Source organism: Aethalodelphis obliquidens, unplaced genomic scaffold (genome assembly GCF_003676395.1).
Source record: "Aethalodelphis obliquidens isolate GAN/ISIS:26980383/991018 unplaced genomic scaffold, ASM367639v1 scaffold6, whole genome shotgun sequence".
Classification (NCBI taxonomy): domain Eukaryota; kingdom Metazoa; phylum Chordata; class Mammalia; order Artiodactyla; family Delphinidae; genus Aethalodelphis; species Aethalodelphis obliquidens.
In genome coordinates this window covers 39,738,710-39,765,010 of record NW_020837950.1, presented here as the reverse complement: position 1 = coordinate 39,765,010, position 26,301 = coordinate 39,738,710, and the positions used below count along the sequence as shown (strand labels likewise).

The 26,301-nt window shown below is 49.7% G+C and overlaps 2 protein-coding genes across 10 annotated transcripts in view; one reads left to right on the top strand and one right to left on the bottom strand.

Moving 5' to 3' along the window:
* The window catches only part of EVC (EvC ciliary complex subunit 1), an 83,968-nt gene extending 62,087 nt beyond the window's left edge, over positions 1 to 21,881 (bottom strand). For all 5 annotated transcript variants that reach the window (XM_027103389.1, XM_027103390.1, XM_027103393.1 and 2 more), the window contains exons 1-5: positions 21,523 to 21,881; positions 14,982 to 15,107; positions 8,853 to 8,936; positions 6,533 to 6,765; positions 5,014 to 5,098 (exon numbers count right to left, since the gene is read on the bottom strand). In XM_027103389.1, coding sequence (XP_026959190.1) covers positions 5,014 to 5,098; positions 6,533 to 6,765; positions 8,853 to 8,936; positions 14,982 to 15,107; positions 21,523 to 21,702 — 708 coding nt within the window. In that variant the 5' untranslated portion in view covers positions 21,703 to 21,881. The remainder of the gene's footprint in view (positions 1 to 5,013; positions 5,099 to 6,532; positions 6,766 to 8,852; positions 8,937 to 14,981; positions 15,108 to 21,522) is intronic.
* A 2,422-nt stretch (positions 21,882 to 24,303) lies between these two features.
* The window catches only part of EVC2 (EvC ciliary complex subunit 2), a 135,819-nt gene continuing 133,821 nt past the window's right edge, over positions 24,304 to 26,301 (top strand). For 3 of the 5 annotated variants that reach the window (XR_003432221.1, XM_027103386.1, XM_027103385.1), the window contains exon 1: positions 24,305 to 24,550. Coding sequence is in view for 3 of the 5 variants with exons in the window: in XM_027103386.1 (XP_026959187.1) it covers positions 24,350 to 24,550 (201 nt within the window). In the remaining 2 variants the exon portion in view is untranslated. Of the gene's footprint in view, positions 24,551 to 26,301 lie in introns of all 5 variants that reach the window. The other 2 variants (XR_003432220.1, XM_027103387.1) reach the window with 2 other exon arrangements.

Sequence of the window (26,301 nt, the reverse complement as noted above, 5' to 3'; positions counted from 1 at the left end):
TTAGTGGTGATAATCTCCTTTAGCTTTGGCTTGTCTGGAAAACCCTTTATCTCTCCAATTCTAAACAATAACCTTGCTGGGTAGAGTATTCTTGATTGGAAGTTTTCGCCTCTCAGCATTTTAAATATATCGTGGCACTCCTTCTGGCCTGCAAAGTTTCTGCTGAAAAATCTGCTTATTGTCTTTTGGGGGTTCCCTTGTAGTTAACAAGTTGTTTTTTAATCTTGTTGCCCTAAGATTCTCTCTTTAACTTTTGACTTTTAAACCTTAATGTATCTTGGTGTGGATCTTTTTGGGTTCATCTTTTTTGGAACTCTCTGGGCTTTCTGGATCTGGATGTCTGTTTCCTTCCCCTGGTTAGGAAAGTTTCAGCCATTATTTCTTTAAATATGTTTCCTGCCCCTCTCTCTCTTCTCCTTCTGGGACCCCTGGTATTGCGAACATTATTTCATGTGATATTGTCCCATAGGTCCCTTAAGCTATCCTCACTTTTTAAAATTCTGTTTTCCTTTTGCTGTTCTGCTTGGGTGCCCTGTCTTCTAGACCACTGATTTTTTCTTCTGCTTCACCTAGTCTACTGTTAAACCCCCTAGTGTATTTTTCAGTTCAGTTATTGTATACTTTGGCTCTGTGACTTCTGTTCGGTACTTATATTTTCTATCTCTTTTTTGAAGTTCTCACTCTGTTCATCCATTCTTCTCCCGAGTTTGATGAGCATTCTATGACCATTATTTGAACTCTTTAATCAGGTAAATTACTTACCTCCTTTTCATTAAGGCTTTTTTCCTGACGTTTTATCTTGTTCTTTTGTTTGAACATATTGCTCTGTTTCCTCATCTTGATTGACTGTGTTGGTTTCTATGTATTAGGCAAAACAGCTACCTCTCCCAGTCTTGAAGAAGTGGACTTGTAAAAGATGAACTTTATCTTTCAACCTTGCCCTAGCTCATGGTTGTCTCTCAAACCTTTGTGATTATCTAAGCAGCCTAATATATTCTTTTTCATTCTTTTTTTTTTAAAATTAATTAATTTATTTTTGGCTGTGTTGGGTCTTCATTGCTGCACGCGGGCTTTCTCTGGTTGCAGTGAGCAGGGGCTACTCTTCGTTGCGGTGAGTGGGCTTCTCATTGCGGTGGCTTCTCTTGTTGTGGAGCATGGGCTCTAGGCGTGTGGGCTTCAGTAGTTGTGGCTCACGGGCTTAGTTGCTCCGCAGCAGCCTAATTTATTCTTGATGGGTCCCACTTGTTGAGGGTATGCCAAGAGTGTTAGTCATGAAGGAGCTGTTCACCAGTTTTTAGGTCTTTTTCAGAGGGATCTATTTCATACGTAGCTATAGATTCAGTGTGTCCATGGGAGGAGGTGAGAACAGGATCTTCCTACACAGTCATCTTGGACTGCCCCCATGGTAAGACACTTTTAAATGCACGGGTGAGCAAATGCTTTTCTCCAAATGTCCACAAAGTAAATATTTTGGGGTTTGCAGGCCATACTATCTCTTTGCAACTACTGAACTCTGCTGTTACAGCATGAAGGCAGCCATAGGTGATGTGTAAAAGAATAGTATGGCCAGATTGGCCCAAGGGCCATAGTTTATGATCCTTGTTTTAAGGTTTGTTAAACACTCTTCTGTGCCAGGCTAATATATCTATTACCTCAAATGATCATCACAGTGGGAGGTTGGTACAATATTCCCCATTTTACAGATGAGGAACTCTCAGTTGAGAAATCTGGACAACTGGCCTCATGTCACAAGGGACATCCATGAGGGACAGACCCAGAACTCTTCACCAACCTTCATTATGCTTGCCAATGCTAATAAGCTCTAAAAAGACAAAAATTGTCTTGACTTTCCAATCACTGAAGTCTGAGGCTATGTACAGTAACATTCTTTTCTCAAGATGTTAATCTCAAACCTATTTTCTTTTTGACCCCAAACTGAATCAGTAACGTTTACAGGTCTTGTCCCATTCCTTTGAATTGTAAACACTTTTTAATTTGGAATAATTATGGACTTAGAGGAAGATGAAAAACAGTACAGAGTTCTGTGTGCTTTGTCCCCAGGGGTGACATCTTACATCACTGTGGTACAATATCAAACCTGAAAATGGACATAGGTCCAATACAGTTAACTACAGACCTTACTCAGTTTTCACCCATTTTTACATGCACTCATTTGTGCGTATATGTGTGCGTGTGGATCTATGCAATTTTTCCCCATGTATTGCCACAATCAAGATAGAGAATTTTCCAGCACCAGGAGAAATCCGCTAGTCCTAGTGCTCCTCTGATATTAGCCACCCCGCTCCCACATCTCCTGATCTATTTTCTTTTCTGCCATTCTGCTTTTAAAGGTTACCACTTCCTAGACAAGCCCAGCACCAGTGTCTGCCTCCTCAAGGGCCACCAGAGAGCTCTAAGCTTCTTGGCTGCATGGTGGTCACATCTGGTCTGAGTCACTTCTGAATCCTGACCTGTGACAGTGGATCTCTACCAGAGAGATGAAATTTGAAGTCTTTGTGTAACATGGTTCCCTCCTGTTCCCCATGTTTCTCTAGGTCTTACACACAATGAAGACATGCCCTGCAGTGAATGGAAGGCCATGCTTAGAAAGCAGCTCTCCCAGGGTGGCGACGGTGTCAACCAGACACATTTCCATTGAGCACCTACTATGTGTAGGGCACTGTTCTGGGCTCTGAGGATACACAGACCTTGGACTCAGACAAACCTCATTTGGGTTCTGACTCTGCAGTTTACCAGCTGTGTGATCGTGGGCAACTGACTAGACCTCTCTGAGACTCAGGTTCCTCATGAGTGGAACAGCACTGAGGTTTCAATGAGATCAGACATTTAAAGTGTTTAGCCTAGCAGAGTTTCAGTGTTTCATAAATGATGCTGTGATGACGCAGATCACACAGCCCAACAGAGCCCAGAACTTTGCCTACAGAGAACTTTCAAAGTGGGACTTCACTTCTAGTAATTCCATGGAGTAAAAGCTGGAAGTATATTATTTTCACACCTTTCCTAAAGTGGCCCAGAGAGGGGAAGTGACTTACAAAAAGTCACACAGCTCTTAAGTGTCAAAGGGTGGATTAGAACCCAAGTTTCTAATTCCTAATCTGGTGCTCCTGGAACTTTCCCAGGTTCCAGCTTAAGTATCTCCCTCCAGGGAAGCCTGACCACCTCCCTGAAGCCTACACGCCCTCAGGTCCTCTCTTACATGCCCTCATGGTACTCCATCATTCGCTTTGTCATACTTTTTGCCTCTGTGCATTTTGTGCAGTCCATTGACTGCCATCTCTCTCCTGGACAGTGGGCTCCATAAAGGCAGGGGCTGTCCCCAGTATTGTGTCCAGAAGGGCGGGGAGGCTGCCCACAGATGAGTGACAGTGAATGCTCTCTTCATGACAGTAGGCTGCTTCCCTGTGGGCATTTGCTGGCTGCTCCAGGGGCGAGGGGCCAGGACCACGTCACTCACCAGCTGGATGGGGCTCTGAGCACAGAAACAATCACCCTCCAGGGAGCACAGCCTTTGAGAAAATCGCCAGGGCCACCTGCCCCCAAGCAGAACCAGGTGTGGCTAAGTGAAAGCAGCCTGCAGCTGCAGGTGGGCTCGTGCCTCATGTCCATGAGCCTCTGCACAGGGGTCTGTGGGGCTGTAGGAACAGGCTCGATTTCTGGAATCCTAGGATGATTTATGGTTTCAAATACTGGCACCTGTTTACGAGGCCCGTTCTGCTCACACAGAGCAAAATTTCTTTCTGTTGCATCCTCACCTTAATATTCTTTTATTTCTCCTGTTTACAATGAAGCACCTGCGGGCATATCTTTGTCTGTCTGTCACTCTCTCCATCTACCCCTCCCTTTCTCTTCCCAACAGGCCTTCTCTCTCCTCCCTTCTCTCTGTAGGTCTCCTCCCTCATTCAGTCATTCAGAGGATGTGTCTCATGGAGAAATAATTCTTTTTTTAAATTTCTTTCATTTTCATTATTTATCTTTGGCTGTGTTGGCTCTTCGTTGCTGCGCGCGGGCTTTCTCTAGTTGCGGCGAGCGGGGGCTACTCTTCGTTGCGGTGTGCAGGTTTCTCACTGCGATGGCTTCCCTCGTTGCAGAGCGTGGGCTCTAGGTGCACAGACTTCAGTAGTTGTGGCACGCAGGCTCAGTAGTTGTGGCTCACGGGCTCTAGAGAGCAGGCTCAGTAGTTGTGGTGCACGGGCTTAGTTGTTCCGCAGCATGTGGGATCTTCCTGGTACAGGGATCGAACCCGTGTCTCCTGCGTTGGCAGGCGGATTCTTAACCACTGCGCCACCAGGGAAGCCCGGAATAATTCTTTTTCTTTTTTAAACCCCAGTGGCCTTGCTGCCTGGCTAACCCACGGAGGTTCTGCAGCTACAGTGGGACTCATCCCTCTGATTTTCTGTGACCTGGATCCAGTGTGGATCCATGTGCATCTGGTAGAGACCAATCTTGTTTCCTCCGTGGCTCTGATTTCTCCTTCCTTCGCTCGCAGAATGCACACCCATAAGAAGGTACTCAACTTCCCATCTCAGTCCCAACTTAGAACTTTATGACTTAGGGCCAGTCGCCACTCTGTGCCTCAGTTTCCCCATCTGTAAAGTGGACATAAGGATGGCACCCACCTCGCCAGGTTGTGTGAGCTTTAAAATAACCACCTGTGTAACACCCCCAGGACCTAGTACATAGTGAGCACTCATAAATCTTATGATCACTATTATCATTCTGCTAAAAATCCTGTGCTCTTTGGTCTCCATCAGGAGGTGTGCGCAGAGAGTAGGTACCCAGCTTTCTGCTTTTAACCCCAGTGGCACTGGGTAAGGTAAATCCTGCTTCCCGTCTGCAGGCACAAATTGCTTTTCCATTTTGTGGTCGGACGCCTAACCCTGCTCTGCCTTCCCCTGTGGTGGCTCCGCTGTCACCGACACCCGTTTCCCAAGGGTCTCCGGGACTCCATGCACACGGAGAGCATGTTTCCTGGGTCCTGAGTCCTCTACCTACCATGTGCTTCTCCTGCCTCAGCGCCGTGTCCAGATGCAGCAGGTCTTTCAAGTGAAGGTTGTAGATACACAAGTCGAGGTCCACGCTGCAAAGTCCAAAGAGAAACAGAAGAGACTTTCAGAGTATTTGATGTGGGGGGTAAGGTTACCGAGTTATCAGTACATCCCTGCAGGATAAGCCACGGTGCATCCTGACTCCAGACTTTAAATTCTGCGGCACGCAGAGATTGCTCACAGCCACCCCAGGCGCACAAGGAGCAATCCAAGTAGCCTCTGAAAGCCACCTGTGACTAGAAGGAAACGGCTGCCCGAGACATCAAAGACAGGACACAGGAAGAGACGGAAGGTGAGAGATGAAAAAGAGCACGCCCCCCCAGGCCCCCCCCCCGGCATTTTCATGTCTAGTGTCACGTGTCATCCTTCCTTTCTGCCATCATGTACACATTCTCACAGCCATTTACAGATGAGGAAACTGACTCAGGAAACCAAGGGTCAGAGAAATCAAGTCGTGGTCACGTGGTCACGGGGGCAGATAACTGACAGTGTGAAGATAAAGGCCTTTGACCTTTTCTCCGACATAGGCAAATGCATTTTAAATGACTACACTCCCACCTGAACTGTTCAAGTCCTCTTCGTCCAAATGGGAAGAAACACCCCTTCCCAGCCAGGCAGGGGAGCCAAGAAGGCTGCAATTAAACGAAGTCCCTCCTTCCCGGGTCCACCTTCAGAGTCAACACCAAGCTCAGGGTTCTGAGCCCACTCTTTGCACAGCCCTGAGCCAGGCCATGCCTGGTTCAAATCACCCAGGGCTCCTTGGACTCACGGAAATTCAGATCTGAGAGAGGCCTGAGGACCGACGTGCAAACCTGCTGACTAGCTTTTTGAGCACCTACTGGGTGCTAAGCCTTACTCTGGGCTGGGCAGTTTGGCGATTTAGAGCATGGGCTGCAAGATAAGGTGGTGGGGTCACACCAGGCTCCAACACTCACCTGCTGCGTGACCTTGGGCAAGTCACTCTGCCTCTCTGTGTCTCATTTTATTCTTTGAAAATGAGGGCAATATTAGCATCTACTATACAACCTTAACAACATAGGGCTGTTAAGAGGAATTAATTCATTGACTGATTAATACTTGCTCATCACTGTGCCTGTCCCAGGCTCCCACTGGGTGGTCATGCACAGCTGTGAATAAGACAGACCTTCTCCTCGTGCTCAAAAGAGAATTAATCCCTGCAAAGTGCTTAATATTTTGTACACAGAAGACATTTAACCAGTGCTAGCTGCTGCTATGCAGTGCACGGGGCAGGCCAGTGATTAAAGGAGGTCCCCTCTGTCTCTCCCCAGGGCTCAGGCCTGGCTCCCTGACCCCCATGCTGGCCAACAGCACACATTCAGCTCCAGCTCTGACACTGGGTCGCTGTGTGTCCATGGCTGAGTCCTTAACCTCTCTGGGCCTCCACTTCCTCCACTGAGCATGATACAGCCTATCAGTCTGCATCCTCCATCCCACCCCCTCCTCACCTCTCGCAGGTCAGTGCCTCGGGGAAGCTGCTCGCCCCCAGGAAGGTGCGACTGAGGAACCTGTCGTCACTGGCGGCCGAGTGGACGCTGGACGAGGAGCTGCAGTCGTCCTTCTCAGCCTGGCTCAGGCTCCCCAGGCTGCTGGAAGGCGATGCCTCCACGGGCTGGTTCGGCAAGACTGCCTGCTTTAAGGTTTCATGCAGAGATGGGTTGGAGGAACCGTCGGCCAGAGGCTGGGGGGCAGGAGAGAAAGTGTGCTCTCAATCCACATGACCCATCATGAGCGTTTCCGTAATTCCGTCAGTGACACACGCAGTGGCTCCCAGAAAGGCCATGCCGGGACAGGCAGGGAGGGTATGAGTGGACACCGTGGAGCTTCTGCCCCAGGGGCACGGCCACGGCCCTAGGGGCCTTCGTCACAGCTCTTGTCACATCATTTGTCCCCAAAGGCCAGCCCCTCTGCACCAGGCTCCTCCCCTCCAGCTATTAGCCTGGGTCTGTTCCCCGATGGCCCACCTGTACCCACCCTCGGCCGCCAGCTCTGACCTCCCCAGCAGCCCGCCTGCCCTGCCCCACCTCTCTGGCTGCTGACCCAGACCCCAGGCCCGCTCTGTCCACTGACCTGCCCTCAGATAGACTCAAAGCCCCTTAACGAGGAACTCAAGCCCCTTGCACTGCCATGACCACATGAGGTCATAGCCTAGTGCCTGGCACAGCCAGAGAGCTCAGCAAATGTCAGCCATCCCTATGTCCAGCTTCGTCTCCTGCTGCCCCCAGAGGTGCATGCCCAGGTAGCACTGAGCTGGTGGCCAGTTCCAACCCTCACTATCATTTCATGCTTCTGAGCCTTTCCAGACTCTTGTCCCCCTGCCTGAAACACCCCTAACTCACTGTCTGCTGGGCTGAAGCATCCGTCCCTCCAGTCACAGACCCCTGAATCTTCCTACCCTGATCCCCGGGCCTGGCCCACACCAGGTTCCACAGGACCCTGGTCATTTCTGTCCTGCCTGCTATCACACGCCATCCTGCAATGTCCGCCAGGCTGGGAGGGCCTCCAGGGTGAGGACAGTGCTCTCCTGACCACTGGATAATCACCAGTGCCCACCACAGAGCCTGCCTGGCACGGGTGCTGATGACGAATGAATGCCCCAGGTCTGGGAGTTTTGCACCTTCCCGCACCCACCAGATGGTGAAGGAAGTGGTTCCCAATGTGTGTTCCGGGGAGCAGTCCCATGAACTATAACCAGTTACTGCTCACGGTGAGGGTCCCACAGAAAAATTAGTTTGGGAAAGTCTGCGTGAACAAGGTAGAATCATTTCTTTGGTACAGGAATTCTCAGAGCCTTCGATAGGCTCTGGCTGTCCTCAAAAGCAAATAATAATTTAAAAAACGGAACACGTACTGAGTGCGCAGACATCACACACTGTTCTAAGCCCTATGCCTAATTCCCTATCTCATCCTCAAGACAACTGGGTGAGGCAGGAGGGCCCTTTACCCCAATTTTATTGATGAAGAAACTGAGGTCCTGAGAAGTCAGGAAACGGCCAAGGGTAAACGGCTGAGATAGGAGCTGGGTTTGAGTCTGTCCTCTTTATCTCCAGGACAGCAGGCAGCACTTTCCTCCACTTACTTGACCAGGGAACTATTTTTTTCGTGGAGCATCACATAGGCCGAGGCCTCCTTGAAACATCAAGGAATATGCTGCTCTCTGCAAAACTCCCAGCCACAGGTGTGAACTCCTGGCTCCAGGTGTAAGACCTGAGGGTACGACTCTTGCCCTGCCACTTCCTGCAGTATGACCTTGAGCAGATCATTAACCTCTCCTGGCCTCAGTTTCCTCACGCATAAAGTGGAGAGAACAATATTATTTACCTTCTAGGAATGTTGCAAGGAATACTGAAATGTGTAATGTATGACAAATGCTTAGCACTGTGCCAGCCCCGCAGTAAATGTTCAGCATCAGCTGCTGGCATTAGTCCCAGGGTCTGTAAGGATTAATGTCAGTAACTTGTTAGTATTTGTACTAGTGTTAAAAGGTCAGGGCAGATGCTGCCCTACTGTGCTGTCACCTGGTGTCCCTGTGGATACCTTGCTATATATACCACGGGCATACCCTGTCCCTGACAACACTGTCATGAAATGGACTAACCCTAAAGTTATGCTCCATTACACAGCCACAAAATCATCTCTATTAAAATGACTTGCCATAAAATCCTCAAAAAGGACCCCAAATTGCACATTTAATCCCCCTTCTCCTACCCCAATCTCTAGCACATTACTGGTTAATTGCATTTCTAAGACGGAGCTCAGGACTCTCACCCGGAACTTCTGATTGATGGGATAGACGACTTTTGCCTTCAGTGCAAACGCTGTGATATTGCCATTGAAAGATGGCTCACATTCCTGGGAAGGGAAAAAAAAACAAATGGCATGGGGGCTTTCAGTAAAATGAAGGACAAACCCCCAAGAGTTTCCAAAATGCCACATCCCATCTGCAACAGTGGCCTCGGGACGGGCCCATAATAAGCACATTTAGTGCTCACTTGCTAGAGGGATGGATGGATGGATGGAAGGTTGGATGGATGGATGGATGGAAGGATGGATGGATGGATGGATGGATGGATGAATGGATGGATAGATAGACATATGAATGGATGGACAGATGGACAGATGAATGGGCAGGTGGATGGATGGATAGATGGGTGTAGGGATGGGTGTGGGAGGGGTAGATGTACAGATGGGTGGGTGGGCGAACGGACCAAAGTTAAATAGCACATTCTTCATTTAATTCCAAGCGGTCAGCTTTGGAAGAAGTAAGGATTTAAATAACTTGACAACACCAAAAGGTTTCCTAAAACTTGTGAGCCACTTTTTGGTGGAATAAGGAACCATATATTTTTAGCATTGCCAGGTGTATAAGCACTTACACGTGGCAATAGGCATGCAAGGCTTTTGATTAGACCCTTAAATGAAAAGTAGTGGTTGGGGCTTCCCTGGTGGTGCAGTGGTTGAGAGTCCGCCTGCCGAGGCAGGGGACATGGGTTCGTGCCCCGGTCCGAGAAGATCCCACATGCCGCGGAGCGGCTGGGTCCGTGAGCCACGGCCGCTGAGCCTGCGCGTCCGGAGCCTGTGCTCTGCAACGCACAGGAGAGGCCACAACAGTGAGAGGCCCGCATACCACAAAAAAAAAAAAAATAGTGGTTGGACAGGTCTTTTCACTTTTCTGAGCCTCAGTGTTCCTAGGCAGTAAGCAGGTAGCGCATCTGCCCCCAAGGACGGTGTGGATAAAGCTCCCAGCAGAGCTGCTGGAACACAGCAGAAGTGAGGCGATGGACAGCTATAGGTCACGGTAGTGAAGAGCCACCAACAAACACTGCACAGGGATCGTCTCCCCAACCGCAGCTGGATGGACTGACTCGTGCCTGCTCCACACGACATAGAAAGGCCCCACATCCTTTCCATATCGCTCTCCTGTCAGGGTCGCCCCTGCACTTTGCACGGTCGGTGCTGAATAAATGCTTGGCCACAACACGCGGGTGAATGAAGTTGAGCGGGCAGCAGTTCAGGAACCCGGCACTCCAGGCCGGGAGGAATCTCTACTCAGCAATTCTGAACTGGCTGGCAGGTGAAAACTGCATCCACATCGATTCCAATGCTTTGCAACTAAATCTTAAAAAAAAGAATTCCATAACAAATGACTGATTTCTGATTGCTGAGTTCTCCTTGGAATTACATATCCTATCACGAGGAAAGCAGAAGAATTTATGGCTTCCTCACGTTGTGTGACGTTGAAACAGCACCTGACAGAGCCCGTGACGTGGCCCGTATACATCTCCTGAGAGGGTGTCACCGTGTGCCCTTCTGAGCAGGGCAGGGGGGAAGCTCTGGGGCAAGGGCCCCAGTTCTTGTCATGTCTATCTCTCTCTTCGGACTCGCAAAAACAGATTTAGATGACAAGAATGGGGAAAGACCACCAACATGTGGTCCTTAAACTTAAGGACCATTCATATGTCCATCTATCCATCCTTAAACTTCCAAGGATCCTGCCATTTCCCAGATGGGGAAGATGACACAGAGAGGTTGAGCTGTGCGCCCAAGGTGACACAGCTATTAAATGTCAGAATCAGGATTTGAATCAAATTCCCTGGCTCCAGAGTCCCTCCTCTTCAGCTGACACCATCCATCTCCTTCGACATGACACAAATGAGAACAAGAGGAAAAGCCATGCTTCACCACGCCCCAGGGACACAGGTTGGATCCTGAGATACTTGTCGCTCCCATATCTGCCACATCCAATCGACCACAAATCCCACCAACTTCACCTCCTAAACATCTCTCAAATCCACAGCCCTGGCCCAAGCCACCATTATATTTACCCCAAGGGGCAGCAACAGCCTCTTCCCTGGCTCCCCATCCATGTATTGAGGGCCTACTATGTGCTGGCATTTGACGCATGTTTGCTCATTTCCTTATCACACGACAGTCAGCTTGGGGAGGTTGATGCTAAAACCCTTCCTGGCTTTCCTTGGATCCGAGGGAGCAGAGCAAGGTCCGTCCCCAGCTTCCAGCAGCCAGTCCCACTCTCTTAGCTGGGGGACTGGTACAACAGCAAAGCGTGGCAGTAAGACCAAAAAGACTGACTTCAGAACGGGTGACATAATCTGTGGGGCCCCGTGCAAAATGAAAACAGCGGCAGGGCGGGTGGGTCTTAGTCAAAATGATTAAGAATTTCAAGACAGCAGAGTCCAGAAACTGGCGGGGGGCGGGGGGAGAAGGGGGCGTGGTGACTGGGCACGGGGTCTGTGTGACCATAGGGCATGTCCACCTATGAAGCCGGCCCTAGCTGATGGTCCAGTGGAAACACACTTTTTCAAGGAACGATGCACAAGCAGAAAGAGCACTGTGCATTTTTTTTTTTTTTTTTTTTTTTTTTTTTTTGCGATACGCGGGCCTCTCACTGTTGTGGCCTCTCCGGTTGCGGAGCACAGGCTCCGGACGCGCAGGCTCAGCGGCCATGGCTCACGGGCCCAGCCGCTCCGCGGCATGTGGGATCTTCCCGGACCGGGGCACGAACCCGTGTCCCCTGCATCGGCAGGCGGACTCTCAACCACTGCGCCACCAGAGAAGCCTGCACTGCGCATTTTTAAACTCCTTCCAAACAAAGGTGAAAAGAAAGGACAGAATGAAAGGGGTAGAAAATGAGAGGAAGGCTTGGTCTCTGCCTTCCAGGAGTGCATCTTCTAAAGAGGAGACACCAAACAAACATTGCATTTCAGGGGAAAAACATAATATAGGAAGCAAAGAATATAGACACAGGGGTCCACCTGAGATGGACAGAAGCAGAACCTGGGAACCGGGAGCCTGGCTGTTTTTAGTTTTTCATGGCTCTTCTTATTAAGTTCAGAAGTCCTCCAAAGTCTGATCATCTCCCCAACCATAGCAACACAATTATTCAGAAAATTGGCTGTAGTGCAAATTTACAATGTAAAACTTCTTCAACTGAAGCAGCGCGATTATTCTGAAAATTAGCTAAAACATAATTGTAGGAAAAGAAAAGCCATTTCACTCTCTGACAAAAGGTGCTCTTTGCGGCAAATGCACAAATACCTCCAGAGGGGAGGTATGCACCCTCCCTCCTCCACAGCCAAAGGACAGGAGGAGGCTGGGGAGTAGCATGCCTCAGAGCCTTCTGGAATTTTGTTTGTTTGTGGCTAACGTGAGTTATTTATCAAAATAGAGTTCATGCAAGGAGTGCCTTGGACCCCACATGCCTTGGTTTTCTGGGCATTGGAGGATGTCAGAGTTACAGCTCAACTTGCCGTGTCAAAATCAGCCCTGTCCTCATTCCTTGACAAGCTCAGCCTGCAGAGGGCAGGGGCATTTTGGCAAAGCCAGTCACTGGAACGGGCAGACCTTTAACTTAACTCTTGGCAATTATTAGCTTGATAATGGGCATCGGCGAGGCACAGCTCATGGTTAACAGGTAAAACATTACTAGGTGGAAGAAATGGGTTAGATAGACTTCTGGGGAGGTGGAGAGACTTGGCTCCCTGGCAAAGACTGACTCATTCTGTGGTAGGACTGTTCACAGAGTTGATTCATGGGTGACCCTGTGGGGCCGCCACCACTACTGTCAACACAAAACTGAGAACCCTGAGGCTCAGAGAGGTTATTTCTCTTGCCCAACAGCACACAGGTGGCAGAGCTGGGCCTGGGTTCCAGGATTCTGGATCCCAAAGCCAACGTTGTTTGTATCATATCTGAGGCTGCCCTCTCTGTGAGAAGGGTTTTTTTTTTCAGATAGGTTTATTGAGATATAATTTATGCAACTGAACCATGTAAATTGAATACTTTTTGGTATATTTCCAGATATGTGCAACCATTACCACAGTCAGTTTTAGAACATTTTTATCATCTCAGTAGGAAACCTGTACCCTTTAGCTATTACCCCTACCCCTTCCATTCCCCACCCCACCCTAAGCGACCACCAATCTACTTTTGGTGTCTGTAAGTTTACCTGTTCTGCACATTTCAGATGAATGGAATCCTATAACATGTGGTCCTTTGTGACTGGCTTCTTTCAGTTAGCGTACTATTTTCAAGTTTCATTCATGTTGTTTTTGTGGCTGAACAGTATTCCATTGTATGGAAGGACCACATTCTGTTCATTCATTCGTCAGCTGATGGACATTTGGGTTTCCACGTTTTGGCTATTGTGATTAGGGCTGTCAGGAACATTTGTGCACATGTTTTTGCGTGGACGTATGTTTTCATTGCTGTGAGCAGGGTTTTAATCCTATGGGGTGAGGGGAACAGAGGCATAGGGATAGATGAGGGAGAGAGAGAAACTAAGACAGGGAGACATCACAAAGCTACACTGTCACACTCTCACACACAGGCCCACAGAGATGCACATGGAGAGAGATACACAAAAACAGAGATGGACATGCAGCGAGATGCACTGATACACACATAGACAGACACACATGGAAAGACAAGCACCTGGAAACAGAGAGGCTGGGAGCGTGAGCTCGAGACACACAGCACAGACAAGGAAGGGAGGACTCATCTCCGGGAACAGCCAGGCGCTCTCTCTTCCTCTCCAGCTCCCCACGTCTCAGCCCTGGGAGGGCAGCTGATTGCTCCACGGGATCTGGCCCAGCGTGGGGAAGGGAAGCCAGGGGGGTTCAGACACGGGGGTGACTCGAACACTGAATTTTCAGCTTAACTAGAAGCTTTTCCTATTCATTTCCAACTTTTTGGTGAAATTTGTTTTAGAATACCCAATGCACTTTCCTTGATTGGTAAGCAGAAGCTGCAGAACATGACTGAGTGTCAGAGGCTGCGGGGTGTGGGGAAGCAGCCCTCCCGGGCAGGAGCTGAACACCCCCAGGCCCAAATCTCAGCTATGTGACTGAGGACAGTGACCTGGCTCCACGAGCCTCAGTTTCCCCATCTGGAAAATGGGCAAATAAACAAGGTCTACATCATGGGGTGCTGAGAGGATTGCATGAGAGAATTCACACGAGTGTTTACAGGACTCAAAAATGACACGTGAAAATGCCTGGAATTCAGTAGATGCTAAATAAGAAACTTGGTTCCAATCTTTCCCCTTTTCCCAGCACCTCTCTCTCTCTCTCTCTCTCTCTCTCTCCCTACCTACCTACCTAGATGTCTATATTCACCTTTGGGCAATTGAGGCTGGAGTCAAATGGGCAAATGACTGGAGTCTGGTCCTTTCTAGGGACCAGGAAGTGACTAGAAAGAACACATCTTTGGAAGAAACGCCCTCTCCATCCATGGAGCTTATGCAGGAAGTGATGCCCTATGGGCTGATTCAGGCTGGATGGAGCGGGGAGAGGAGCAACGAGGAAGGTACAGGGAGCACCCATCTTTTAACATCTCCATCAGAGGCCCAGAACTCCCACTCTTAGATATTTACTTAAAAGAAATAAAACAAAATGAAAACAAACAAACTTACACACAAACATTCACAGAAGCCTTGTTCAGAACAGCCAAGCACTGGAAAACAACCCACACTGTGACACATCCCCACAGCAGGCTGAGCAATTAATAGGGACAAGTGCAACGACGACCTGGATCAGCAGGCACAGGAAAGCATGTGATTGTATTCATGTAAAATTCTAGAACAGCAAAACCAATCATGGCGATGGAAATCACAGCAGTGGCTGCCTATGAAAGGGGCACTAGAGAACTTCCCGGAGTAAAGGAACGTTCCCGATTGGGGTGTTGGTTACAGGGGTGTATACACTTGTCACTCATTAAACTGTAACCTTAAAATCTGTGCATTTTTTCTATGTAAATTATACCTCAAAAAGAAGCCTACTGGGACATGAGATCTGTTGGGGCTCCTCTGGATGAAATCCAGGTAGGGCACGGGACACCCAGCGTGAGTCTCTTCCAATGCACCCCAAATACCCAGCTTACGTTCAGAGCCTCCTCATCCTTTGAAGTCAGTGCTTCTCTCTTCCTCCTCCTGGATGGGGAGCCGGTTTCCGACGGCGTCTGAACGTTAGGTTCCAAATTCTTGAGCAGACTCTGAGAGTCATCTTTCTAAAATCCAAAGGTGGTGGGGGGGAACACATTGAAATTGGTCAGCCTAGTGCCCCTGTGACATTAGCCATCTACTCCCCACCCCCAGCCATCACAGCTGCTCATCTCTGCTCCGGGCCTGGCCCTCTGTGTGCAGTGCTTCCCTCCACCTGGAGTCAGGTCCACATCCTTCAAGACTGTCCAGGTGTCACCCTCCTGACAAGCCCCAAAGCCCCATCTCAGCATGTCCTCAGGACCTGGAGGCAATACTTGGATCAAAGCTCATTCCAGGGCTTCCTTGGTGGTGCAGTGGTTAAGAATCCGCCTGCCAATTCAGGGGACATGGGTTCGAGCCCCGGGCCAGGAAGATCTCACGTGCCGCAGAGCAACTAAGCCCATGTGCCACAACTACTATAGCCTGCACTCTAGAGCCCGCGAGCCACAACTACTGAGCCCACCAGCCACAACTACTGAGCCCTCATGCCACAACTACTGAAGCCCGTGCATTGTAACGAAGAGTAGTCCCTGCTCACTGCAACTAGAGAAAACCCGCATGCAGCAACGAAGACCCAACGCAGCCAAAAATAAATCAGTTAATTAATTAATTAATTTTTAAAAAGCTCATTCCATTGTTTTTCTGAGTTGGTCCCCACTTCCCCAGCTCCTGTAGCCTGTGAGCTCCTTGGGGTGGGGTAACTGCTTAACATGGAGAATGACACATAAATATTAAAATTCCTGTTACTTCCTATAATGTGATTGGATAATTTTTAAGACAATATCTTAGGTAACCTTAAACTACAGAATGGTTTCTGTTGTGAGCTACAGTTTATGCTCATTATTTGTGGATTCTGTATTTGCAAATTTGCCTACTTGGTAAATTTATTTGTAATCCCCCAAACCGACACTTGGGGTGCACTTGCGGTCCCTCCTGGACACGAGCAGAAATGTGAAAAATGTGAATTGCCCGATGTGCAGTTTCCAAATGAGATTGAACAAGGCCACACTCTACTTTCTGTCTGAGCTCATACTGCAAACAAGTGTCCTTTCTATGTTCTATTTAGCACCGTTCTTTTTTAGCATTTTTGTTGGTGATTTTGTTGAAAATGACCCCTAAGTGCTGTCTAGTGTTTCTAAGGACAAGAAGACTGTGATGTGCCTTATGGAGAAAATGTATGTATGAGATTCCCTTTGTTCAGGCATGAGTTATAGTGCTATCGGCTGTGAGTTCAAGGTTAATGAATCAGCCATGTTAAATGAGGCATCTTTAAACAGAAACACACATAAACACACGTATTGATTGGTTAATGAAAATATTGTGACCAGGATCTTGTAGAAACAAAACCCTGCATCTCCCCTGGGAGCAATGCTTCAGTATTTGCTAATCCTACGTTTGCACTGATTTTATAGAACATAATTATCTACTGTATTGAAAATCCTATTATGCCAGAGACACTTATCAAGCCTCTCTTTGACCACTGGCTGCTCATAGGTATAATCTTGAACCGAGGATATATCACCAGTTTGTCACTGAGTTAGTAACCAACTATTATAGAGCATCTACTCAGTGACAAGCCTTAATCTAGTCACTGGGGATAGAGTAATGAACAAAACAAACAAAGCTGCTGCCTTCATGGAGTTTACATTCTAGTGACAGAAGAGAGACATAAGCAAACAAAGAAATAAATATATAGTGTGTTGGAGGCGTAAGTGCTATAGGGAAAATCAACGGAGGATGGGGGAATGGTGAGTGATGGGAGGGGAAGGCCTCTTGGACAAGGTGGCATTTGAAAAGAACCTTGATGGAAGTGAGAGAGCAAGCCATTCAGATATCACAGGGACAAGCGTTTCAGGGTAAGGGCACAGCAAGCGCAAAGGCCCTGAGGCACAAGCGTGCTCAGCATGCCCAGGGAAGCCCATGTGTCTGGAGCAGTTGGGGGTGGGGTAGGCAAGGTTAGATGAAGCCAGAGACCTGGGGGTTGTTTGTTTAGCAGCCATAGCTGACCAGCACAAGGCTTCTGCAGGGAAGGACCCGGTCCAATCACTGTACAGTAAAGACTCCAGGAGAAAAACCTCAGTCACCCAAGAAAGAGTATCAGATTTTTTGCTCCCCAATTAAAAATGGCCTGGGGATCAAGGGTCACCAGCCATTTCAGGACAGATTCTAATATGAAAGACAAACCCCAAAACAAACAAAAGGAAAAAGCAGGCAGGAAATAGACACTGCATGGGGAAAAGAAAACTAAAAACAAACACTTATAATATCCTCAGAGAGATAAGAGAAAATTTTACAGTCACAAAATAAGAAGAGGCTAGTAAAAACATAGAATATTCTGAGGACAAAAAGAACTCTTGAAAATTACGAATATGAAAAACTCAGTACGAGTATAAAGTTGAGAAAAGTCTCCCCAAAAACAGCATAAAGAGATCAAAAATAGGAGAGAAGGAAGATAATTAGAGGCCCAATTTAATCAAAAACTGATAGGAGTTCCTGAAAGAAGCAACAGAACATAGAGGAAGAAAAGAGTCATTAAAGACGTCAAGAAAATGAATTTCTAGATTGAAAGGGCCTTCTGAATGCACAGCACAATAAGTAGCATTCGATTTCCACCAAGACCCATCCTGGTGCATTTCACATACTGGGAGTAAAGAAAAGATCCTTTAAGATTCTATTGAGGAACAGAAGGAAAAAAAGAGATACCATGCAAAATATCAAGGATCAGAATACAACCTGATTTCTCAACATCAACAATGGAAATTGAAAGACAAATGGAGAAAATGCCTTCAAAATTCTGGAGGAAAATTATTTCCAAGCTGGAATTCTATAACTTAACTACTCTAACCAAATTAAGTATAAAGATAGAAAAAAGATATTTTCAGACATAGAAATTCTCAAAAGAACTTCCACCTATCCTTTTCTCAGAAAGCTACTGGAAGATGTGCTCCACCCAAATGAGGAAATTAGCCAATAAAGACGGTGTAGGAGATCCTGAAAGAGGGTCCAACCCAGGAGAGAGGTGAAGAAGTTCCAGCATGATGGCCCCAAGAGGTGCCAATGGTGACAGCAAAAGCCTACAGCAGATGTTTCTCGAACTTTAAGAACAAAGAGACCATGGGAGGGCTTGTTAAACACAGCTTGCTGGACCCACCTCCAGAGATTCTCATCGGTAAATCTGGGGTGGGGCCCAAGAACTGGCATTTCTAACAAGCTCCCAGGTGACGCTGATGAGATTGCTCTGGTTCACTATGAGAGCAGCAACGGTCTAGAGGCAACCGGCTCATATTGGAGAGTTCAGAAGCTTTCTGGGAGAGAAGTTTTCCTAGAAGATAAAACTGATCAAATACCTAATGTATTCAAATGTCTTAAAAGAAAATGTAGACAAATGGGGGAAAGTTTACTGTTAAACAGATGATAAGTACACAGAGTCTAAGCAAATGAAAAAAATGGGTAATTATTCATTTCAGGGAAGACAAAGTATTGTGCAAAAAAGGAAAGTAATCCTAAGTACAGCGGATCCTTGGTTGACAGTGAATTATGTTTACAGAATTGTAATAGCGAAAACACCAAATACTGATTTCACCAAAATTACCCCATAACCACATAGGGAGGTGGTGACGGTGGATGGGGAGGGTGGAAATAGGAAGGAGGGGAGAAGAGAGCTAAATCACTGCGCACTTCCTCAGTGGGAAGTCAAGCAGCCATGTCAGCAGGTTATTTAGAAGTAAATGACCAAGATGGCCAGCTGAACAAGAGTCGAATATGATGGCTTCTGAAAAGTGGGAAATGGTTGCAAATGAACATTTTAAATTATGTGAATGTGTAACTTTGATGCAAAAAAAAAAGTTTTAATGATGAAATAAATAAAACTAATAAACAAAATAAAACAGAAACCACAAAGGGAAAGGGGTGCAAGACAGAATTATGAGCTGGGTGACCTGGACCACAGGAGGAGAACAGAGTACCCGGGACCCAAGAGGGAGGAAGTGTCTGATCCAGCCTGAGGTTGGGAACACTTCCCTACATGGTTTTCTTTCTGGGTCCTGAAGGATGGGTGGGACAAGAGGCAAGGAACAGATGTGCAGAAGTGCAGCGACATCTGGGAATCAAGGGGATTCTGGGTGGCTGGATGCATGGGCGCCCATGTCCCAGGGAAGGTCAGTCACCTTATATACCATGCGAGGAAAGTGGACGTGATCTTGTTCAGGTAACCAGGAGCCACTGGAGGTTTTTAACTAGGACAGTCATATTGCTTCTATTTTAGAAATAGAAACTAGAGGCGGGAGACGGAGGAAAGGAGGACACTTAGAAAGGAGTGCTACAAAGGTCACATCCAAACCATCAGAAAATCCAATCAGCCCTACCCTTGAGCCAGAGCCCCCTCCATAGCTACAAACCTGGTCTGAGCCACGACCACCCTCAACTGGACTAGTGCAGCTGTGACCGACCAGCTGTGGAAACCCAGACAGCTTGGTGAGTCTCTGTCAGCCTCGGCTTACTCAGCTGCGAAATGGGCTGCTCTATGGTCTGAATGCTTGTGTCCCTTTCCCTCTCAGTTAATGTGTTGAAATTCTAACCCCCAAGGTGATGGTATTTGGAGGTGGGGCCTTTGGGAGGTGATTAGGTCATGAGGGTGGAGCCCCCCCTGAATGGGATTAGTGCCCTGATAAAAGAGGCCCCAGCAGCTCCCCTGTCCCTTCTGCTCTATGAGGACACAGCGAGAAGTCAGTCATCTGCAACCTGGAAGAGGACCTTAGCCAGAACCCAACCATGCTGGCACCCTGATCTTGGACTCTCGGCCTCCAGAACTGTGAGAAATAAGTTTGTGTTGTTTATCAGCTACCCAGCTGATGGTATTTATGTCATAGCAGCCCAGACTAAGACAGATACCAACTGCCACCTTACCAGGTAGCGGATGACTAAACACTCTGACATAGGGGTTCAGACAGACTGCAGTTGAAGTCCAGCCACTGTTTATTCATCATGTGACCCTAGACAGAGAACAACCTTGCAGAGCCTAGATGTCCTCACCTGGAAAGTGAGGCTGACAGTCCCCCCCCCCCCACTCAAAGGCTTGGAGTGAGAATATAGAAACAAATGCCCGCAAACTCCTGGCAAGGGGCCCGGCACCCAGGAAAGGCTCTGACATGTTATTTCCCTCTTCACACAAGGAGCCAGTGTCTCTTAATCACCAGCGGGATGTGACAATCTCAAACTTACCTACGAGCATCTTGCACTATGTTAATTTCAACTTTTATCACCACTTTGCAGCACGACACGCCCCTGAATTCCCCTGCCATGTGAGATGCTTACATCTGCTGGATGCATCCCCTTCTTGTGTGGGCCAGGAATGGGGGAACAAAACCACACCACCTTATCTCAGATCCCACCAGATTTCATCCCTCAAAGAGGTCAAAGCTGCAGGAACCTAAGACAGCGATCATACCACCAGTGATGGAATCCCTGCTGCATGCCCGATACCTCCACACAACATCCGATCCCATAACAACTGCCATATGAAGCATCCGTGAATCCCTTTCAGGCAGCCACCTGTGACCAATCCCATCCACCTCCTATACAGTGGCTTTGGGGTTAGACACACACGCCTGTCATTTGGCAAGTTATTTTAACCCTCTGTGCCTCGGTTTTCTCATCTGCAAAATGGGGCCATTAATGGAACAAGCTCACAAGCTGTTTTGCAGAGTCAATGAGATCATTTTCAGGTAGAAAGTGTAGCTCAACACCCAGCATACAGCCAGAATTCAATAAATCCTAGCATTTTCATTCCTCCATCACACAACTCATTGATGAGGCTGTGTTATAATCAAGTGTTTACTTGTAATCTGTCCATCCAGAGGCTGTGAACCTCCAGGGGCAGGATCAGGGTTTATCCTGTACATTGATGTGGTCTCTAAGCCCCTAGGCCATGCTTGGCAGTAGAAGGTGCTCAGCAAACTCTTGCTGTGTGATCGAATGTTGAATGCATGCTGATGTAGCAGCTGGGACTCAAGAGGAGTTAACTGGGTAATGCACACAGCAAGGAAGCAGAACGGACATCCAGGGGCGGGGAAATCCCCTGCCCTCCTGTCCACCACGCTGAGCTCCGCCCATAAGTCCAAACGCTTAGTGCTACAGATGAGGAGACTGAGGCCTGCAGGCCTTCATCAGCTAAGGTCACACAGCGTTGTCAGATGGAGCAGACACTTCGGGGCAACTCCAAGCCAGAGCCCTTCTGTCACTTGGCCGGCTCCCCCTGAAATCACTGTCTCCAGCCGCCTCCCGAAGCTGAAGGGGAATCCCCCAGGGCAAGACCTTTTGCAAGCGATGCCCAAGATCACGCTCAAATGGGCTCAGAGAAGGGGGATGGAAACCCGTACCACAGAGCCGAGGAAGACCGCGTCCCCGCGCCCCACACCCCGGTTGCACGCTCGGCCGACCCACCTGGTGCGGCGGACGCGGGCGGGCGGCGCGGCAGCCGAGCCAGAGGCCAAGGCCGAGGCCGAGGCCGAGCGCGGTGCCCAGCAGCACGGCGGGGACCAGCAGCGCGGGCGCCGGCCGCACCGCGTCCCGGCCCAGCTGCAGCCGCGCGTCGCTCCCGCAGGTCGCCGCGCCACGGGCCATCGGGGGTGCTCAGGCGGCCGGCCCGCCGCATCCCACCCGCTGCCGCGCGCTGCCCACTCCCGCCGCTCGGAGCTCCATCCCCGCCGGGTCCTCCGTGGACCTGGTCCCCGGCGGGCCAGGGGCGCGGCGCGCTCCGCCGACTCCTCCGGCCTGTGCAGCCTCCTTCCTCCAGCTCCCCTTCCAGCTTCCCGGCGCTGCCCAGCCAGAGGGAGGAGCCTGGACCTTCCGCCCAAAACTTTGAACCACCCCCGCCTCCAGCCCTGCCTTTACACTGAGCATGCCCGGCCAGAGACGTGCTTCTCAGCCAGGAGGACCTTTTGAGAGGAGTCTTGTTTTGCACGGGCCTCTTGACTTCCAGAGGGGGAGGGGACCACAGCCAGGGAGGAGGGTGTTGCTCGGTTGTTTACTGAGTGCTTAGGATTTGTTAAGCATTTAGCCTGATGATCCGAGTAACTTTCTTAACAAGCTTCGGAGATGGGCACTATTTTTTTTTTTAATTTTTAACATCTTTATTGGAGTATAATTGCTTTACAATGGCGTGTTAGTTTCTGGAGATGGGCACTATTAACGCGCCCTTCCTGCTGAGAGGCTCAGGGTCAGCACCAAGTGATACATTGCGAATCTGACTCAGCCTTGCTCCTGACCTCTACCAATTGACCCCCTTTGGACCGCACAGTCCGGCCGTGCCTCTGAACTTGTTTGCCTGCAGACTCCTGTTTTAATACTATTTTCTTCCAGGATGGTCAATGCTTTCCTCTAAGACTACGTGTAGGGAGATTGTTACCCTCAGCCCCTGCTAGCCAGGAGATGCTGCGTGGTCATTCATTCACTCAGCATTTCCAGAGACCCTGCTGTTTGAATCAGCACCAAGGCAGCCACCAACCAGACAAGGTCCACCAGTGAGGATTTCACAGCTATGTGGGGAGATAGGCAGAATTCAGCAACTGTTTTCTTTAAGCAACATTTACTGATGCTAGCTCTCTTTCTGGGTGCTGGGGTACACACACACACACACACACACACACGTGCATGCGCACATGAATGCACTCACACCCCTACCCTTTGGAGCTTAATTCCCTGTGAGGGCCAGAGCAGGGGTACCATGGGGATCTCTGGGGATCCAGAGAGGGGTTTTTTGTCCTTGACCTGGACGTCCAGCTCAAGTTTCTGGCTTTTTAACTCATTTCCTCTTCACTCCTTCCAAGTTGGCAAGATGGGAACTATTACCTAGATTTACTTTTTATAGATGAAGAAACTGACAGCCAGACAGGAGAAGTGGCTCACTCAAGGTGTTGCAATAGGAAACTGGGCACATATATTCACACCCGTGTCTGTCTGGTTTCAGGACTCACACTCTCTGCCATGCGGTGCTTCTTAAATGTTTGCTTGGGAGCAGCTCCAAGGCTCCTGGGAACATGTATGAGGGCAACCAGAAGTTCTTGCTTTATGCTGGCTATTTCCTTGGATCCTCAGGCTTTCATTTCTTAAAATGTAGTGTTCTTTGCATGTTTATTATAAAATTGGTTGCATATCGAAATCATCCTTTACATTTCTCACTAATAGAATTAATGCTCCAGCAATATGCTAGCATTTAGTCTTTGGCCTTGTCTCACTCCTGGCACACGCTGCATACCCCCAAGGACAGTGTACCCTGTGTGGAAAGCTTGGCTAATAAACTCTCAGGTTCCCAAACCCCACTGTCTTGTCCCTGTCAAGTCAGGAAAGGACGATCCTCGGAGGGGCTGGGTAAGAAGGAGCACAGGTGCCAGGCTTCCTGGCCTGAGGCTGCCCTGCAGGAAGGCTGCAGGAGGGTGAAGAGGTGTAAGCTGTCGCTGGGGGCCCAGGGTAGTAACAGCCCTCCTGCCGTGGAGAGTTCTGGGAGTTTGCTCAGCTGCTGCCTCCTGGCTCCAGACACCAACTCCCCTATTTTTGGTTCCCCAGAGAGGTCCCCCAATGGCTGTCCTGACCACCTGCCCACCCCTCCCTCCTGGGGGAACGTGAGGGTGGCTTCTTGGACATGTTCAAGGGCTCATCCACAGCAAGGGTTCACACAGTGGGAACCTCACTGGGTTGAACAGAACCCAACAGGACATGAACAGCGGCCTTCCTCTCTAGCCTCTGAGCTGCCTTTTCCCTCCCAGCCCCTCTCCTTGCTGTCCTGTGTCCCCATGACCCTGCCTCTCCAAAAGTTTCACAGTTCTCTAATAGGGGGCTGGTGGGCCTGGGCAGACTCCAGATTCAGCACGGTGTGTGTGTGTCAGGGAAGCCTTGCTGGAGCAGGTGAGTCTGAGCTGAGACTTAGAGAACGGAGGAGGCATTAACGGAGGGGCACTTGGAGCCCCTGAAATCTTTGGAAGCAGGGGTCACCCAATCTGATTTTAGTAGAGACCCCGGCTGGGGCGCGATCAAACTCAAGTGTGGCCGCCCAGCGCCCGCCGCGCCAGCCTGGCTCCCTCCCTCCCACGCCAGTCTTGGTCCTCAGCCTCCTCCGGTCCCGCCAAGCCCCAGATGCCTCTGTCTGTTCCAGGAAACTTTCCGCGGAGGCTCTCACTGAGCATGCTCGGCGGCGGGGCGGGCCTGGGGTCCGGAAGCTGCTCCAGCTCGGCCTTCCCCAGCCACGTCTGGGGTCTCGCGTCCCTGTCTGTCGATGGGCTCGGCGGGCGCCCGGGGGCGCGCCACGTGGGTGCTGGCCGGGGGCCTCCTGGCTGCCGCCCTGGCGCTGCCTGCGGGGTCCGGGGACCGAGGCCGGCTCCCGGCGGACCCGGGGCCCCTCCGGCGCCCCCTCGGTGCCCAGCCTCCCCAGGATCCCCGCTCCGCTCCCGGGGTGGGGCCCGAGCAGACCGCGGAGGTAAGGAGGGCCCGCCCCCAGTCTCGGGACTGAGTTGGGAAGTTTGGCTTCACCCTATACCCGCGGCGGGGAGGCCCCTTCGGGTTAGGGAAATTACCCTAACGGGAGGGCGGGATCTGAGTAGGATGCAACCCGTGTTCCTTAACGCTTGTGGCCAGAAAACTCCCTGGAAAGGTGGAGACAGCGGTGTGGCTGGTGGCTGTGGGTTTGGACCTTGCCAGAGGCCGGGTCGGTCTCCCCAAGCAACCTAAGAGCTCTGTGACCTAGGGCAGGTAGCTTCCCTTCTCGTGCCTCGGTCTCCTGTAACTGTTGCAGGGTCCACCCCAGAGGGTCGATGTGAGAGTTTAGATGAGCTCAGGAGTGTAGGTAGCGCATCTTACACAGGTGAGCGCTTCGGGAGAGTGTAGCAGTTGATAAAAAGCACTATTGTTGGGGTTTCCTGTGACTGCAAATTTAGCTATTTTCTACTTCACCCTGCCCCTTCCTGTGTGGTCCCTAACTTGGGAGGGCACAGAGCTCTGGCTGTCACCCTAGATTTCCCCCTCCCTCCGCCAAATCTGGTCACCAGTCCCCCTGCCTTTTCCTCCTAATCAGTTCTGATGTCTACTCTCCACTCCCTTGCTCACCCGGCTGCATCCACTAGGTTCAGTCCCCACCCCTCAGCCTCTGGCCTTTGATGGTTGTTTCCTCTGGGTCACCCTCACACCCTAATTTCCTGTCCATTCCTCCCCCCACCTCTAGGTGACCTGTCCATGGTAGACACCTGACCACTCTGCCCCGCCCCCCACTCACCACTTATATCCCCTTTCCACCCTGACCCCTGTTGCAAATCCAGGCTTCTGTTCCCAGGAACGTCTGTCCAGTGGTCTGGCCCATCGCTGCCCTGTGGTCCTCCCAGCCCTCCCCCAGGGGCCGGCTCCTCTTGTCCTTTTGAGTTTTCTCCCTGTAGACCCCAGGGTGCCTGCTACACTTGCTACAGATTTTTAGGTCCCTTAAATGAGATTCCCTTCACTGTCTATGATTAGTTCTTAGGTTTTCACTAGAGAAGACAAAGTAATAATGCTGTGTCAATTTACTGAGCTTTTATAAAGCTCATGATGAACATTTTCACAAGGTCCTTTCACTTGCTCCTGTCTGGTGTGGTGGGAAGTATCTGGCCCATTTTGCTGATGAGAAAACCAAGGCCCAGGGAGCCAAACCCCCAGGCCTGTCCTGTGCTCTCACAATGGCTCTCCCATTCAGAGCTCACTCACCTGTCCTCACCTGATCTTTCCTTTGGGAAGCCAATGCCAGAACATTTACATGGATGCTAGGCTCTGCAAAAGAGTGCTTTGAAAACTGGAACCCAAATGCTCACATTAACTTATTGTCTCTCCCCTCCTGCAAAGGGCAAGCTAACAGCCAGTTTACAACTGTTTCCCAGTTGTTCTAAAACTGCTGTGTCCAGTACATTGGCTCCGGCCACGCTGTGGCTGTTTGAATTTAAACGTTTCAGGTGCCTGATGGCCCCATGTGCTAGTGGCTCCCATATTGGACAGCCCAGACCATAGAGCATTTCCATCATCCCAGAAAGTGCTATTGGAAGTTTGTCAGAAGGAGAGAAACAGTGAAGGCTTGAGTGGACAAGAGGCTTCTGAGTGTTTATGGAAGGGCCTTTAGGTGCCAGACTCTTCTGGGCGCTTGAGATACAAGGGGACAAGACAGTCTCTGCTCTTAGACCTGCATTCTTGGGGCAGGAGAAAGACACTAAA